This window comes from Conger conger, chromosome 2 (genome assembly GCF_963514075.1).
Source record: "Conger conger chromosome 2, fConCon1.1, whole genome shotgun sequence".
NCBI classification, from domain to species: domain Eukaryota; kingdom Metazoa; phylum Chordata; class Actinopteri; order Anguilliformes; family Congridae; genus Conger; species Conger conger.
This window is the reverse complement of record NC_083761.1, coordinates 48,807,321-48,823,255: the sequence shown is the minus strand read 5'-3', so window position 1 is coordinate 48,823,255 and position 15,935 is coordinate 48,807,321. Positions and strand designations below refer to the sequence as shown.

The window sequence follows — 15,935 nt, the reverse complement described above, 5'->3', positions numbered from 1 at the left end:
AATCTCAATTGCACAATTAGTCAATAGATTTAGGCCTTGGAGGGCCTATGAGGACCCCTGGAGGACAACCATTAAAATACACCTTTAAACCCCTGCTGGTCACATGGCGGAAACAAACTAGTGGCGCTACTTATGAGTAATTTACGAGAACACCCTCTTTCCTGTGCAAAAATATGGACGTTTACTCAATATAAATTGGCAGTGGTTTTGTCGAAACGAATCGAAACGAAAGCCACACAAGCAAACAACTTCGAAGAAAAAACATTACTTTTTAAATGCAGTAACATTTCCAGATTTACGAATTTACTTGCTGCCGCTACAGCGTTTTTCTGGCTTAGGGATGTCTATGACACCGCCTGACGAGAACGAGTTCCATACATTTAACACAATTCAATGGAAGAGTGGTAGCTATACTGAGTTTTTAAACTATACTTCTTCTTTTTTTTTACATTTGTATTCCCTTTTATTGTAATTATTGTTACACCTTTCTGTGTTCCGACGGTATATTCTTAGGCACCCCCACACAGATACTGAAAGTCCCCTCATTTGAGCAGTTGGGCACGGCGCACGAACGCGGAATAGGGAAATTGCTTTGGTCTCGGTTAAGGCATCAACAAATCCGCTTAATTTTTTACGTTTTTGGATGAGGAAATACTTGTAATAGCCGGGATGCTGAGTACAGTCGTTAAACAGCTCAAACACCACCCTGCAGTAAGTACGGATTATGGTAGCGAATACAATTTACATAACCTAAATGACATTGAAAGCGTGCGGTGACATTGTAACGGAAGCTGACACAGTCATATATCTAACGTTACGGTGTCTAATGCTGTGCAATTGTCCGAACCGACATTGAATATTTTATAGTAGTATTACATTACACTATACTAGTAGCCGCTAGATTAATACAATAGTTACTTAACTAGGTAATGATGTCTGTGGATTGCTGAGCAGTACCTTTAAGTGTTGCGTGAAGCAGTTATATTTCGACTATTGATATCGCTAGATGTAAGGTAGCTAGCGGTTGGTTGACATTTGATTTTGGCTAATCTGACGTTTGCCATTAGCCAGCGATATGTAGGGATGTTGTAACGTTCCCAAATGTCTCCAAACGGACTACTACTGACTCATTTCAGTTTCTTGTTTTAGTCTAACAGCATATTACTAGCGAGACGTATTTAAAACAAATGAGGCGGTGTACTTCCGTGTAAACGTGCGGTAAATATTTATGTCTTGCAAGGTCAGTGCGGTTAAACGTGTTTACTTCGTTTGGAGGTCAAGACCGTTCAGCTTGCTTTCCGTTTTCTGTTTAACTGCATATGCGCATGTGGTCGGAATTTTCTACAACGACTGACATTTGCAAGGAAATGCTGTACTACTGCACCCAGCGATCACAAATAAATGCTGTAGGGAAACTGGACGCGCTGTTTAATTATTATTATTATTATTATTATTATTATTATTATTATTAACCTTTATTTATACAGGGTAAGTTGAGTGAGCACGCATGCTCTTTTTCAGCAACGCCCTGTTATGCCCCCGCAAAGTAGCCTAACATGCATGTCTTTGTATGGTGGGAGGAAACCGGAGTACGCGGAGGAAACCAACACAGACACGGGGAGAACACGCAAACTCCGCACAGGCCCAGGCCGGGATTCAAACCGCGGACCTTCATTCTTGCTATCCACTGTGCCACCGTGCTGCCCAACAAATGATATAATAATGTAATGAATCCACAGAATTAGTAACAGACTATATCCTCAGGCTGTTTTCTTCCATAAATGGTCCAGAGGACTGAATTGAGAACAGGTCCCTTCCACAGTTTTGCAGTATATGCAATTATGAGAATGGTCCCATAAATAATAATTTCTCACCCTGCAGTTGATCCCTCTCTTCATCTTCATTGGCGGTGGAGCGACAATGTCCATGATGTACCTGGGACGTCTTGCCCTGCGCAGCCCTGACGTCTCGTGAGTGTCATTAAGGGGTTCAGTTGGTTCATCTGTCTGCTGTATAGCTCATGGGGAACTATATCCTGTAAAGAATACAAGTTCTGGAAATGCATGAACTACCAAACCCATTAGTGATTTTTTATAGGTCTGTGCCAAGCCAATGCATTCAGATTATTTATAGTTTTTTTCCGTTTACGTTGTTACAGATGTTTAGAGTTTGTGACTGGAGAGGTTGTGAGATAAGCTTGTTCTTCGTTTTACAGATGGGATCACAAGAACAACCCCGAGCCATGGAGCAGATTGGGCCCCAATGACCGCTATAAGGTACGGACAGTTGTGCACGTCTCCTCAATGACCCAACACTGGTGGCAGTTGCCATAATGTGCCAGCCTTTACTGCCTTGGGGTGTACCTCAGGGTATGTTCACTTGGGCAGCCTTTGGCTGCTAATGTGCAGCTCAGTATATCCCAGAACTTGAGGGCACCAACCAGCTATTTTGTCGTTTTCATTGAGAATACGTATATATATGCCCTTACTGAACCATACTGCCTTGAGTCGAGAAATGATTGCATCAAGTTTTCAGCTTTAATCTCTTGATGTGCTCAGGCATTAGAAGTCAAGCAAACTTTCCACAGATAAGTTTATCCTGTGCTAAACCGGTAAACTTGGGTTTAAATTATTATATGAATTGCAACCGAACCCAATTGCACGGCCAATGCGATATCATTCCTTACATGAACACAAGGCAACCAAATAACTAATAACTAATTTTGTCTTTATTTATCCCAGTACTGTTGTTGACAGAATAGGCACCGGTGCGCATATACGCTCACTGAGCAATTTATTAGGTAGATCTGTACACCAGCTTGTTAATGCAGATATTTAATCAGCCAATCGTGTGGCTGCAACTAAATGCATAATAACATGCAGATGTGGTCAAGAGGTTCAGTTCTTGTTCAGACCAGATGTGGGGAAGAAATGTGATCTAAGTGACGTTGACTGTGGAATGATGGTTGGTGCCAGACGGGTGGTTTGAGTATCTCAGAAACGGCTGATCTCCAGTGATTTTCATACACAGCAGTCTCTTAGAGTTTGCAGAAAATGGTGCAAAAAAACAAAAACATACAAATACACATTGTTAATGAGAGAGGTAGGTGGAGACTGGTCGAAGCTGACAGGAAGGTGACAATTTCGCAAATAACCACACATTACAACAGTGATATGCAGAAGAGCATCTCTGGACACGCAATACTTAAGTGGATACAGTCCTGCAGCAGAAGACCAATAAGTATAAAAAATAGGTAATAAATACTTTATAAAGTGCTCACTGTATGTTCCAAATATAAAACCAAATGGTTTTGTAAAATGGTCTGAATTATTTTGCAGATGTTTGCTGTAAACATGGACTATGACAAACTGAAGAAGGACAGGCCTGACTTCTAGAGCCACCTCCATGCTTAGCCAGTCATGGCACTGGGGAAGCCATTCCACACAGTTAACAGAAATCTATGAATGAAACCACTGAACAACATTTCTGAAGCAAACTGCACACTTGTTTCTCTTCCTATATAGATTTGTAATGGGAGATAACGTGTACCTGATGTGTTAAGATTTAAGTCACTTTTAATTATTTATGGTTGCCTGCAAAAGGGTAATAAAGCAGGCAACCTCCAGTACCAAAAAAGTGGATGTTTTTTTTTGTGTAATGATTATTGCCATTTAATGGCAACTGAAACTTTAACTTTTAATTTATTGTACATATTGTTAACCTAACACCATAAAGCTGTTCAACTGTGCAACTTGTGTGTCTGTGTTTGTGTGTGGAAACTGCAGATGCTTTTATACGGGTATTAAGAGAGTCAGGTGTAGACCTAATATAGACACAAGGGAATAAGATAGATTATTATTAACAGATGCACTGTTTTTGGCAAGTGTATTTAAAGTGTCCTGTTGTGCAAGATGGGAAGTGTATTGAAATTGGCAAAATGAAACTGAAAATTGAAATGAGAAATATTCACATTGAGGCTGGATTTTGAGAGTGGTTAGCAATAGCTCCTTGAGGAGAATCTGATTTCCAAGAAATAGGTGAATTGAAAATATCAGCAGGTAGTATATAGGCCTAAGAAGATAGGGATTTGTGACACCTAATGTATGGATAAATGGATCACCGAAAAGTAATATTTTAAAATTAATCTCTAACACCCCAGGCATCCCAGAGGTAAGATGATGTTGCGAAAATGTTCATTGTGGACAGTTCAACCTGATAGCAAATTATTTAGAACTGTACAAAATATGTTATGGGTGGTGGGCCTGATTCACTTAACTGAAGGTTATGCAATTTTAATGGGTTTTTGCCTTGAATTATTTAGTTCTACACCCATCAGCCACAATGTTAAAACCTCCTGCTTTAATCAGTTTTTTTCCTGATTAAAAAGTCTATAAACGCTTCATTATATGATATGTGGGCTTATATAAACACATAATCATAAGTGAATTGCATTCAGAAGTTACATTTTTATATGAAAATGGAAGTCTTGTAAGATAATTGGGAGGGCGGAGGGTGCATTGTTTTGTTATGTAAATATCTTGGTATGTACTGGTGTTCATTATGACATCTATCTTAACAGATGCTCCAGGACCTGTAGAATTTTTCATATTGAAAAAAATAAAGACCAACCGCCATATTTAAAAATGCATTGCATCTAATCCTATGTCAGTCTCACCCTTCTTCCCTCCACTGGAATGATATGGTACTGCATGTAGTGAAACTTATGTCTGAGTAGATGCAATGCATTTTGAAATATTCTTTATTATTCTTTATTCTTTATTATTATTATTATTATTATTATTATTATTATTATTATTATTAATATTTATTCTACAGGTCCTGGAGCACCTGTTAAGATATGCGTGATCATGAACACCAGAACATACCAAGATATTTAAGTAACCAAAAAATGCACCCCCCCCCCCCCCCCAATGATTTCCATTTTCACTTCAAAGTACACAAACCTATATCTTGTAATAAAATATTAAGTGTTTATAGAAAAAGTTTATACATTTTAAAGCGTTTTTTAATCACAAACAACTGGTTAAAACAGGTGGTTTTTAATATTGTGGCTGATTGGTGTGTGTATATATATATATAAATATTGTTTGAGTGTGTGACAAGACCACTAGCAGTGTGTTTAGTATTAAGAACAGCAGTTAATCCCAGCTATCCTGACCGTCTTGACAAATGAGATGAAGGCGTGGTCTGGTTGCTGGCCCTTCTGCCCTATACTGCTACCCCAGCCTGCCCAGTGACCCCCAGGGTGAAAAAGCCCTCTGTCTCTCCCTACTTCGAAAGCTGCTTCAGAAATAACGAGCAGAGGAGCAAAAATGTGTACTTTCTTCTAAATAGTGTTTTCCACATTGTGCAGCAATAAATCAGCCTTGAATACAGCAGAGTTCATGACCCAGGGACTCCTAATGATCTTATACTGGTTACAGGTGTTTCCTTAATTGTATAAGTTAAACATACACCTAGTTACAGTATGTTTTTTTTCCTGTTTAAGGATTAGAATATATTTTGAATATAGATTCAATTTTTTAAAAATGTATCAAATGCAAGTGTATTTTAATAGAACTAAAGTGTATTGATACTATTCTGCATGAGTAAAAGTTGAACCATATATCATTAATGCTGGTATGAAAGGATTACAGTGGCATGGCGCTTATCCATTGTTTGAAATACAAATATAAGCGAATCAGTTTTTTTCCCAATTTTTGAGCATTTTTCCCACTGTACTTGATTAAATTATGAATTCCAAATTATTTAAAAAGGCAATTAATAATTCATGATTAGGTTGTATGCCCTACTAAGCTTTGCCATGATATTTATAAAAATAAGATTTCAATCAGTTTACATTTCGGCTCTTTATGTATGTGTAGGTCCATGTCAGACCCTGGTCCTGCAAAACTGTGGGGTCTGATGACTTTTGAAACTGGTGGAGGTAAGATAAGGTATATTGTAATTGTACGCTTAAAACCTCAAAAAACACATTAAAAACCATTCATGTCTGTGGTGTTACCTTCACTTATGGTACAACATTCTATGGTACAATATCATGTGATATGATTTTGTTCCCTGAAGTGCAACTAGTGTTTGCGTGGGTTTCCTCCGGGTACTCCGGTTTCCTCCCACAGTCCAAAGACATGCAAGTTAGGCTGATTGGAGGGTCTAAATTGCGCGTAGGTATGAGTGTGTGAGTGAATGGTGTGTGTGCCCTGCGATGGACTGGCGACCTGTCCAGGGAGTATTCCTGCCTTTCGCCCAATGTATGCTGGGATAGGCTCCAGCCCCCCTGCGACCCTGTTCAGGATAAGCGGGTTAAGATATCGGATGGATGGGTGTCCTTTTGGAGTGTCCGAATGTTCTTTTTGGAAAAGTGCCTAGACATAGCGTAGAAAAACAATGCTCATTTATGATGCTATTGTCATCAAATCTGTGTTTTGGCTGTGTGTTCCAGTGTGTTTCTAAGCATGCAAAGCACCGGTACAATAATCTGTATCCACTCAAAAACAGAACATCTTTTCAGTGAGAAACAAAATCTTTCACTTCCACTGTGCTTGAGCTTCCGTAAGCTTGATTTAGTACTTACTTGTAGTAATTCTGACTCTTGGAAAACAAAGCCCAAAGGGTTACCTTTCAGAAGACACCAGCATTATGCCTGTAGTCAAAAGGGTTCAATAATAGTAGCCATTTTATTTTGGGTATGTCATTTTTGAGCTTGTGTTAAGAAAAGGGATGATTCTTAAGGGGATAACTGATTTATTTGTGTACATGTGCTTTTATCGACTAGTTCCTGAGATTACCTTTGACGCTGAAACACCAGCCACCTGCCTCTCAAGTTACAAGATAACGAAATTCTTTGAGACCTGGTCATAATACCAAATAATTGAAAAACTGTGCCTAAAAACATAAAAATATTACTATTACAAAATGATCTACTTAATCCAATTAGCTTAATTAATTCGATTATAGGACACGTGGACTCTTGAACCAGATTTGACTATTGATAAAGAAATGAATGTGAAGAAATACCTGTCTACGCAGGCGGCGGTGTTGAAAGGACTGATGAAGGACAGACCTGAGCGTTTGCTCCTGATTGAATTACAGCGTGGGGCGGACCCACTGCTGACAGCTTCCCTCCGCCCTCCCACCTCCCTCCAGCTCTTTTCCAGGCATGCTTACAGACTCTGCGGGAGAGAGGGCATCTCAGGACATGGCAGCGACAGAAGGGACAGGCCTCCCTCCGGTTCATTTATTTCCTTCGGAAAGCAGATTAGATGTATATTGATTATTCAAATGCTTGTCCTCTCCTGTCTTCTGGAGCGTTGTGTCGCCCTTTTTCCTTTCAGAGGAAAGAAACCGCATGCACGTGCAAGGAGCTTTCGACAGAGGTGCAGGACTGTGAGGTGTCTTGTGACTGGCAGCCATTTCAGTGACCAGGCGTAAGGAATTATGCACTGGACTGCACTCTGCTCATGCACTTTTAAAGTGCTTTTGGTCTCAGTGTGCTGTGTGCAAGCTGATTAGAGGTATCCCCACAATTAAAGCTGACAGCCTGTCATTGCTGGAATACTCAGGAGCAGAGGTGGGCCGTATCTGGTTTTCATGCCAATTTCTGGGCATAATCACTTAATTAGTCCTGACATTCATGTCATCTGACATTTTTAGCTACATTTCATGATATAAGCAAATGAAAGACAGCCAAAGACTGCGTCACTATATAAAACATTTTACAGTGATCTAATCTAAGTTAGCCAGTGTTGGTGTATACTGCATACACACTGGCCCTCCAGGTTTGGTATGTTTTACATTAGTTTGGTACTGAAATGACCGAACAATGCATTTATGTAACACCAAAAAGCATTTTTATTGCCCTGCTTTGCAAATAAGAGGCAGGTAAGCATCTAAACTGCAACAATCATTTGTGACGTTGACGATTCAACCACAAGGGGGCGAAGTGGAATTAACTGCAGAAAAAACCACACTTCGTTCACACGGTCTAAATTGGCTGCTGATTGAAAGGAAAGCTCTAATACCCGCAGACACTGCTGTCACCCTGGACTTCAATTTGACACCTGCCATGGAGTGTTAAATCGAGCAGTGGTAAGTGTGTGACAGAGAGACACTGCATGGAGGAGTAATGTGCTTTGGATCATAGTGTGAGCAGGATTCACACTCAATTATACACACACACACATATCTAAAACTGTATACAACTAAATACCTATAGAATCTACCTCTGTTACATTAAGAAAAAAAGAAAAGCCTGGCATCAATACCCTCCATTAATTACCAAGCTGGTCGCCATCAGTTCATTCACTTTCACTTTGGCCTTGCAAACGTTTCATGATTATCTGTGCTGGTAAGAGAAAATTAAGAAGCCTTGACAGGGGTACGCACCAGTGGAAAAGATTTAGAGGCGTTTTGGTCACAGCTGATGAGAGTAGGCCATGAAAACTATGTCAGTGACGTCACTTTACAAACACCTGCAGGTAGAGCGCCAAGGCGGAGTCATTCAGTCAGCTTCGTATCGTGCCACTCTGCAGAGTTCCGATCGCGGCATCTGCATTTCGATGTGTTATTTATTTATTTATTTCTCGAAAAGAGAAAATCAGGTCAGAATTTAAATAGCTGAAAATAGAACAGCTGGTTGGGCTTGTCAGTCAGCACTTAATGAAATATGGAAATGTGCCGATCTTCAAAGAGAGCCGTGCTTCCACGGTGGCCCGGGTCCCCAGCCAGCAGCAGCCCTGAAGTCCCCGCCTACAGACCTGCGCTGACTTCCTGGTGCAGCGCACTGCCAGCTTAGCGCCTGCAGGGAACGGCGCCTGGCAGCTGGCTTCATTAAACTTCAAACCCTGCATAAGCATGGGCACCATGGTCATGCCACATGCTCTCACGCTGCCAGGAGTTGATCAGCTCCCCCTATAAGTGCCTTCGCTGATGATGTCTTCATCCATGGCTATGCCCTCCTTTTAATCGTCTGACATCTCCATTTCATTACATTACATTACATTATTGGCATTTGGCAGACACGCTTATCCAGAGCGACGTACAGTTGATTAGACTAAGCAGGAGACAATCATCCCCTGCAATGCAGGGTTAAGGGCCTTGCTCAAGGGCCCAACGGCTGTGCGGATCTTATTGTGGCTACACCGGAATTAGAACCACCGACCTTGCGTGTCCCAGTCATTTACCTTAACCACTATGCTACAGGCAGCCTGTAGCATAGTGGCTGAAGCTGAAGCTAAGCTGGTGTGGGCTTGGTTTGTACCTGGATGGGAGACTTGGGAGAACAACGTTTCTGCTGGAAGTGGTGTTGGTGGGCCAGTAAGTCAAATAAACCCCAGTGCCACACTGTAGTGATGGGGACACTGTGCTGTCGGAGACGCTGTCTTTCGGATGAGACGTTAAAACGAGGTCCTGACTGACTGTGGTCATTAAGGATCTCATGACACTCATCGCAAAGAGTAGGGTGTTCCCTGGTGTCCTGGCTTAATTCCATGCCTGGCTGTTTCAATCTGCCTCCTAATCATCCCCTGATCTAATTGGCTATATAATGGCTCTCTCCCTCCCCACCTTAGCTGATGTTTGGTGAGCATTCTGCCACAAAATGGCTGCTTTATGGTTGGTGATAGACTGATGGTCATTGTTGGAAACCAACTCTGGCATGTTTCTGCTTTGCCATAATCAACCAGGAATTCCTGTGGTTGAACTGCACTTTGTTGTACATCGCTCTGGATAAGAGTGTCTGCTAAATGCCTTGTAATGCAATGTAATGTTATGTAATATCAGCAACAGCCCATGTTGGTTCAGTCATATAACATTTGTCCAAAGTCAGAATTATGCTTATCCTTGTCCTAGTCAGTTGGGCCCTATCTTAACTACTTGCTATATACCATAGAGCAGGGCTGCAAAATCCCATTCCCAGAGATTACTGTCCTGTATGTATTCACTTCAACTCTAAGAAAGTGCACCTCTTTCAACAGCTAGAGATCTTGTTGAACTGCCAATTAGTAGACAGAGGTGTGCCAAATTAGGGTTGACAGGACTGGGCAACCCTGCCATAGAGTAAGCCCCAGTAAGAGACAGTTTAGCTCATGGATGGGCAACTTCAGTCAGCAGGATTTTTCTGCCACCAGTTACCCTGGCTGAATAAGATAATTAGCCATACACACAATGACCGATTCACTCATAAATTAGACCACAATTAATGCTACCTGACAAGAACATTTATCAGCTGCTGTTCATATCATGGAATGTGGCTATAAATGACAGATCATGTAAATGATTGGGCTAATTAAATAATTAAGAGCTGAAGTTGGTCTGAAATGCAGAAACAGATATGCCCCGTCTTGCCAATCCGTGATGGAGGAAGTGCTTTCCTTCAGATGCAATGTTAAAGGCCATAATCCTCACTCATTGTCAAAGAGTAGGTGTAAAGAGTGCCCTGGGAAAACTGCCTTTCTATACCTGATTGGGTAAACAATCTGCTGCAAAACCTTGCTATAGATTACCCAGGGAGCCAGGGCACTGTGGAAAATAACAGTGGAGTTTTCAGTTTATATGCCTGGTTAAATCAAGGGAAAACACACACACACACACACACATATATATATATATATATATATATATATATATATATATATATATATATATATAAAAACAAATAAAAATGTTGCCAAGCTGTCACATGCTTTGTTTTCATGTGAAAATGTAAATTCACCTTTGAAAAATTAAGTCACATGTGAAAATGTGGAATTACACGTGATTTTATGGCATGAAAATGTTCATGTGAATATTTATACTTGTGAAAATGTTACATTTGTGAAAAGACAAGTTTGTTGCATGCAAGTTTTTTTCATAAGGGACGTTATGAATTGTATACAGTAATTACGGAAATATGCAACAGCCAGGAACATTGAAGACAAAAAAAACCAAAAAAAAAAACCGTCTGCTCACTCATTGCATTCTTGGCATTGGACTTCATGAGAACTATGGGGGTGGATGAGTTATTTCTGTGCTGAGTATCGAAAGGACTTAATGCCATCTTTTTGAGAGTGGACCGTCAGCACGCTGACTTCGTGGTGATACATTGATACCCAGAAAACTGCCTGTCAGTTATGGGCTGGCTGGTTGGTATAGAGAACCCTCTGAAAGTATTGGAACAGCAAGGTCAATTTATTTGTTTTTGCTATTGAGTTTGAGGTCAGAAGATGTACATGAGATGACAGATCTGAATTTCAGCTTTTATTTCTTGGTATTTTTATCTAGATTTGTTAACAGCTTCGAACATATCACCTTTTGTATCAGACCAATTTTTAGGTGAGCAAATTGGAAAAAAACAAGTGTTTCTTGTTGCCCAGATGTGTCCTGTTAGATTGATTGGTTAAACAATAAATAGTTCTGAATGTCTGCTCTTGGTTTTAGTCTTGGGTTTTGCCTGTGAAGACTGCATTTGTGTTAGAAAAGATAAACCAACATGAAGACCAGAGAGCTGTCTTTAGGAGAAAAGCAAGCCATTTTGAAGCTTAGAAAAGGGGACTATTATCAGAACTACTGCACAAGCATTGGGGGTAGCTTGTACAACAACTTGAAATGTCCTGAGAAAGAAAGAAACCGCTGGTGTACTGAGCAACCGACATCGAACAGGTTGACCAAGGAAAACAAAAGCACTTGATGACAGAAACATTGTGAGAGCTGTGAAGAAACCCCCCAAAACATGAAAATCACAAACATAGGGCAGGGGTGAAGGTATCTCAATCAACCGTTCGAATAAGAGCAGCAATGTAGAGGCTATACCACAAGATGCAAACCACTCATCAGTAGTACAAATCGTAAATTGAGATTACAATTGGCGAAGAAGTACAGAGATAAGCCACAAAAGTTCTGGAACAAAGTTTTATGGACTAATGAGACCAAGATTAACCTCTACAGAAAGTGTGGAGAAAGAAGGGATTGGCTCATGATCCAAAACATACAAGCTCATCTGTGATGCACAGGCTTGGGCTTGCATGGCTACTTCTGGAGTGGGCTCACTAATGTTTATTAATGATGTAACTCGTGATGGTAGCAACAGGATGAATTCAGAAGTCTACAAAAACATTCTGTCTGCCAACTTATGGAGAAATGAGTCCAAGCTAATTGGGAGGAACTTCATCATGCAGCAAGACAATGACCCAAAACACACTGCCAACACAACAAAGGACTTCATAAGGGAGAGAAAGTGTCCTTGAGGAGATTGAAGTGAAAAAACCCCTGGAACAAACAACAACTGAAAGAGGCTGCAGTAAAAGCCAGGAGAAGCATCACAAAATAAGTATGCAACTGTTTGGTGATGTCAATGTGTCGCAGGCAGTTATTGCAAGCAAGGGATATACTACCAAATATTAAGTGTTATTTACTTTCATTTGCTTAAATACTCTCTGTTCCAATACTTTTGCTCACCTACAAATTGGGTGGTATGATACCAAAGGTGCTATGTTCTAGAAGCTGAAATTCTGATCTCGTGTTCATATTTTTATCTCAAGCCCAAATGTATTCAGTGTATTGCAAAAACAAAGGGATTGGCCTTGTTGTTCCAATACTTTTTGTGGGGACTATACTTGGCATTGAACAGCCCAGAGAAAAAACAAGAAAAAAATATTCTTACATATGCATTTGCAAAAAAAGGTTTTGACTAGACAATTACCATTCATCTTCTTTCAACCAAGTATACATTTGCTGCAGATTTGCTGATAAAATAACAACCATATTTAACATTCTGGCAGGGCCTTATATGGGTACTAGTTCATAGCGTATAGCCCTATTGCCTCTCCTCTGCTCTCCTACACCCAGGTGCCCTCAGTGACCCCCTGTCCCAGACCAGAATGGCTTTCCTCCCCCCAGAGCCTCATTATTTCTTGACCGTGCTGAACAGGAGCCAGTGGTCACTCTGAGCTCTGGCCACACGCCGCTCTGGTCGAGCAAAATGCAAACGGTATGGGTTTGGCCCCTGCCAGGCCCCTCCATTTCCTCAGCCAAACGGGTTCCCCGAGGGCTACGTCCTTCATTGTGCCAGTTGTCCTGCGATACGAGAGAGAGAGCCGTTTGAGAGAGGATTTGCTGGATATAACAAACCAAAATACTGCTGCGAAAAAGATGTGCGCCTTATGGATATCCTTTAGGTGTTTTGCATCACTTTTGCTGAGTGATGTGCTGTTTGGGTATACTAGTCAGCACATAGTCAGCTCTTATACAATATACAGTATAAAATGATAAAAGCACACACACCATTAGGCTTTTAACATGCACTCCACTTACTGGCATTCTGTGCTGCTTCATCTTCCAATGGCAGTTTCCATCCAAATAAGCTCTGTTTTAATGGGCACTTCATTAAATGACTAGTATTCAAATTATTAGTTCTCACACCCCCCCCAGCACAGAGTATCATGGGTAACAGGTTCTGTATATCTCTGGGTTTATTTTTAGCTAGAACACTTCTATTCAGCTAATGTCACAACTCCAGGACGAAAATATGGGCTGGTTGTTACAGAAATAATGAATACATGAGGTCTGAGGTAAAAAAACTCATTCATACAACACTAAATAAATACTTGCAATGGTTAACTTGAATTTGTAGGTACTTGCCAGGGTTGTTAGTGTGGTTTTCTTTCTTAACAGGTTGGCATAGAAACAAAACATTGGCCTTTTGTAATTTTGTGATTCAGGACATCCATATTCTGTTTTAATGAACACATTTCTGCCAGTTTAACGCTTATTATCCATTTTATTCAGCAGATATTGTGAACAGAAAATCAATTTGAAAATGAAAAGAAGCACTCATAGTCACTAATAGATGGACATTTACTTCATGTCATGTTTATTTTTCGGTTACTTTGTGTTGCTTTTTAAAGGAATAATCATTTAGCTAATATCACAAGTCGAAAGCACCAGTCAAAACGCCTGTATTTGTTTTGATAATAGATAATGCATTCGTATGCTTCAAAGCAAAGTGCCTTTCTAAAATGAACAAATAAACAAATAAATCAAACATGTTGATGTTGTTAATCTTAAAAGATTAGGTCCCAGTTATCGTTTGCCATGAGAATAGAGAATTCCAGGAATATATATCTGTAGAATAATAGTGGTAAAGTTAGCCAGGGCCACTGTCACTAACTCAGCAACTGAGAAGCTGTTGAATTTATTTTGGGATACTAGTTAGTGAACTATTATTACTTGTTTGTCAACATAAAATTTATTTAATTTTCAACCAGGTTTGTAGCTGAGTAGCTTTATGCAGGTTAGGCTAATTGGAGACCGTAAATTATCCGAGTGAGTGAATGGTGTGATTGATGACCTATCCAGGGTGCATTCTTGCCTGTTGCCCAATGCATGCTGGGATAAGCTGCCTGTGACCCTGATCAGGAATAAGGGGGTTAGATAAGGGTTGGGTGGATATAGCAATGCCCAGCTCCCAGATATTCACTGGATGAATGTGATTGGGGATTTCTGCAATAACTGTGTACAATGAGGGTATACATTGCGGGGGCAGAATGTTAACATTGTATTAAAGAAAATGCTTGTTCCTTCAGTAAAAGCACAAAGGTGTGCTTTCTCATGAGTTTGTCCCACCACACTCTGAGCCTGATGTCCAGCATCCAGTGTTAGCATGCGGGTAGCTGTTCCTCCAAAGGCTTTACCCTCTGGAATAAACAGGCTGCTAAAGGACACTGCCCTTGTGTTCCCCTGGCATGTCCACCATACTGTGGAAGCTGACTGAGAGCAGTGCTGGCAAATGAGACAGAGCCCAGGACTCCATCTGTTGGCCCAGTGGAATGTGGAGCGGGAGAGCCAGTGACGGGTGTGCCCACCCTGCCAGCTGTTACTGCACTTAGCATCTGTACATGCCCTACCTCTCTCTCTCAGCTAGCCATTACATCATATAAACCAAGGAGTGAAGGGAAATAGTGCAGAGATTTAAGAAGTTGCATTTATCTCATTGCCTTCTAAGGATACCAGAGGTTTATTGAGGCTGTCTAAGATGTTTATTTTAACAACTGTAACTCCCACGAGCGATAAAGCTCTATTGGTGTTCAAATTGCGCCCAATATAAAGACGTTTGTGCAATTACATATTATGGCCACTGGAGGGCTGTATTGGCACTTCCTAGGTGGCCGTCTTCATATTCTGAGTTCTTAACATGGAGCATGCAAACGTGTGTAATTTCTTTTCACACTCACCGACTCCACCGTGAACATACAAAGGTAAGCCCCCCTCTTGTTTTTCCTTAGTAATGTCTGTTTATGCAAAGCTTTACTTGATGTGATATCAAGGGACCTTGCTATAGCAGGAGAACACCTCTAACATAAAGTGTCAGTTCTGAAATGTACATTGTCTCAGGAAAATAATGTGTCCTAGAAAAGAGTTTATCTATTAATTGAATATCTGTGCATTAATAGTACATGTTAATGAAGGACGTTTTAGGTATAAGAAGTTTCTAGAGACAGCTCCATGCTAAAGCAAGGAAATACACTTCACTCGCAAGCAGCTTGAATAGTGATGTCATGTTTCCAGAAACTGCGCATATGAACAGAATGATTTTATAGTTTACTAAATTATAAATGTTAAAAACATCTTTTTAGATCATACATACTTATGCAGCTGTCTTAGGTAGGCTACACCATAATAAATATTTCCAACAAAAAATGTAATTACATGTTAGCTTTGAAGAATAATGGATGGCATGCCTGTGTGCATGTAAAAAAGCCAGCGTGGGGCACGCTCTTATCACTGCTGTCACTGTTGCTCAAACACACTCCAGGCTTATGAAGCCTCATACAGTCCTACTGTGGCCAATAGCCCCGCAAGGCAGCACATAATTAGTGGTAGCATTGCCCAGGGTTAGAAAGGATTCAGTTGGCTGGGATCTTGACACTCTCTACCGACCC

At 40.6% G+C, this 15,935-nt stretch overlaps 1 protein-coding gene across 1 annotated transcript; it reads left to right on the top strand.

Annotated features, from left to right (window-relative positions):
• The first annotated feature begins 387 nt into the window (after positions 1-387).
• On the top strand, positions 388-3,751 carry ndufa4a (NDUFA4 mitochondrial complex associated a). The gene is made up of 4 exons (XM_061231691.1): positions 388-711; positions 1,882-1,970; positions 2,216-2,276; positions 3,339-3,751. The coding sequence occupies exons 1-4, from the start codon at positions 670-672 to the stop codon at positions 3,393-3,395; spliced, it is 249 nt and encodes an 82-aa protein (XP_061087675.1). The 5' UTR covers positions 388-669; the 3' UTR covers positions 3,396-3,751.
• Positions 3,752-15,935: the final 12,184 nt, after the last annotated feature.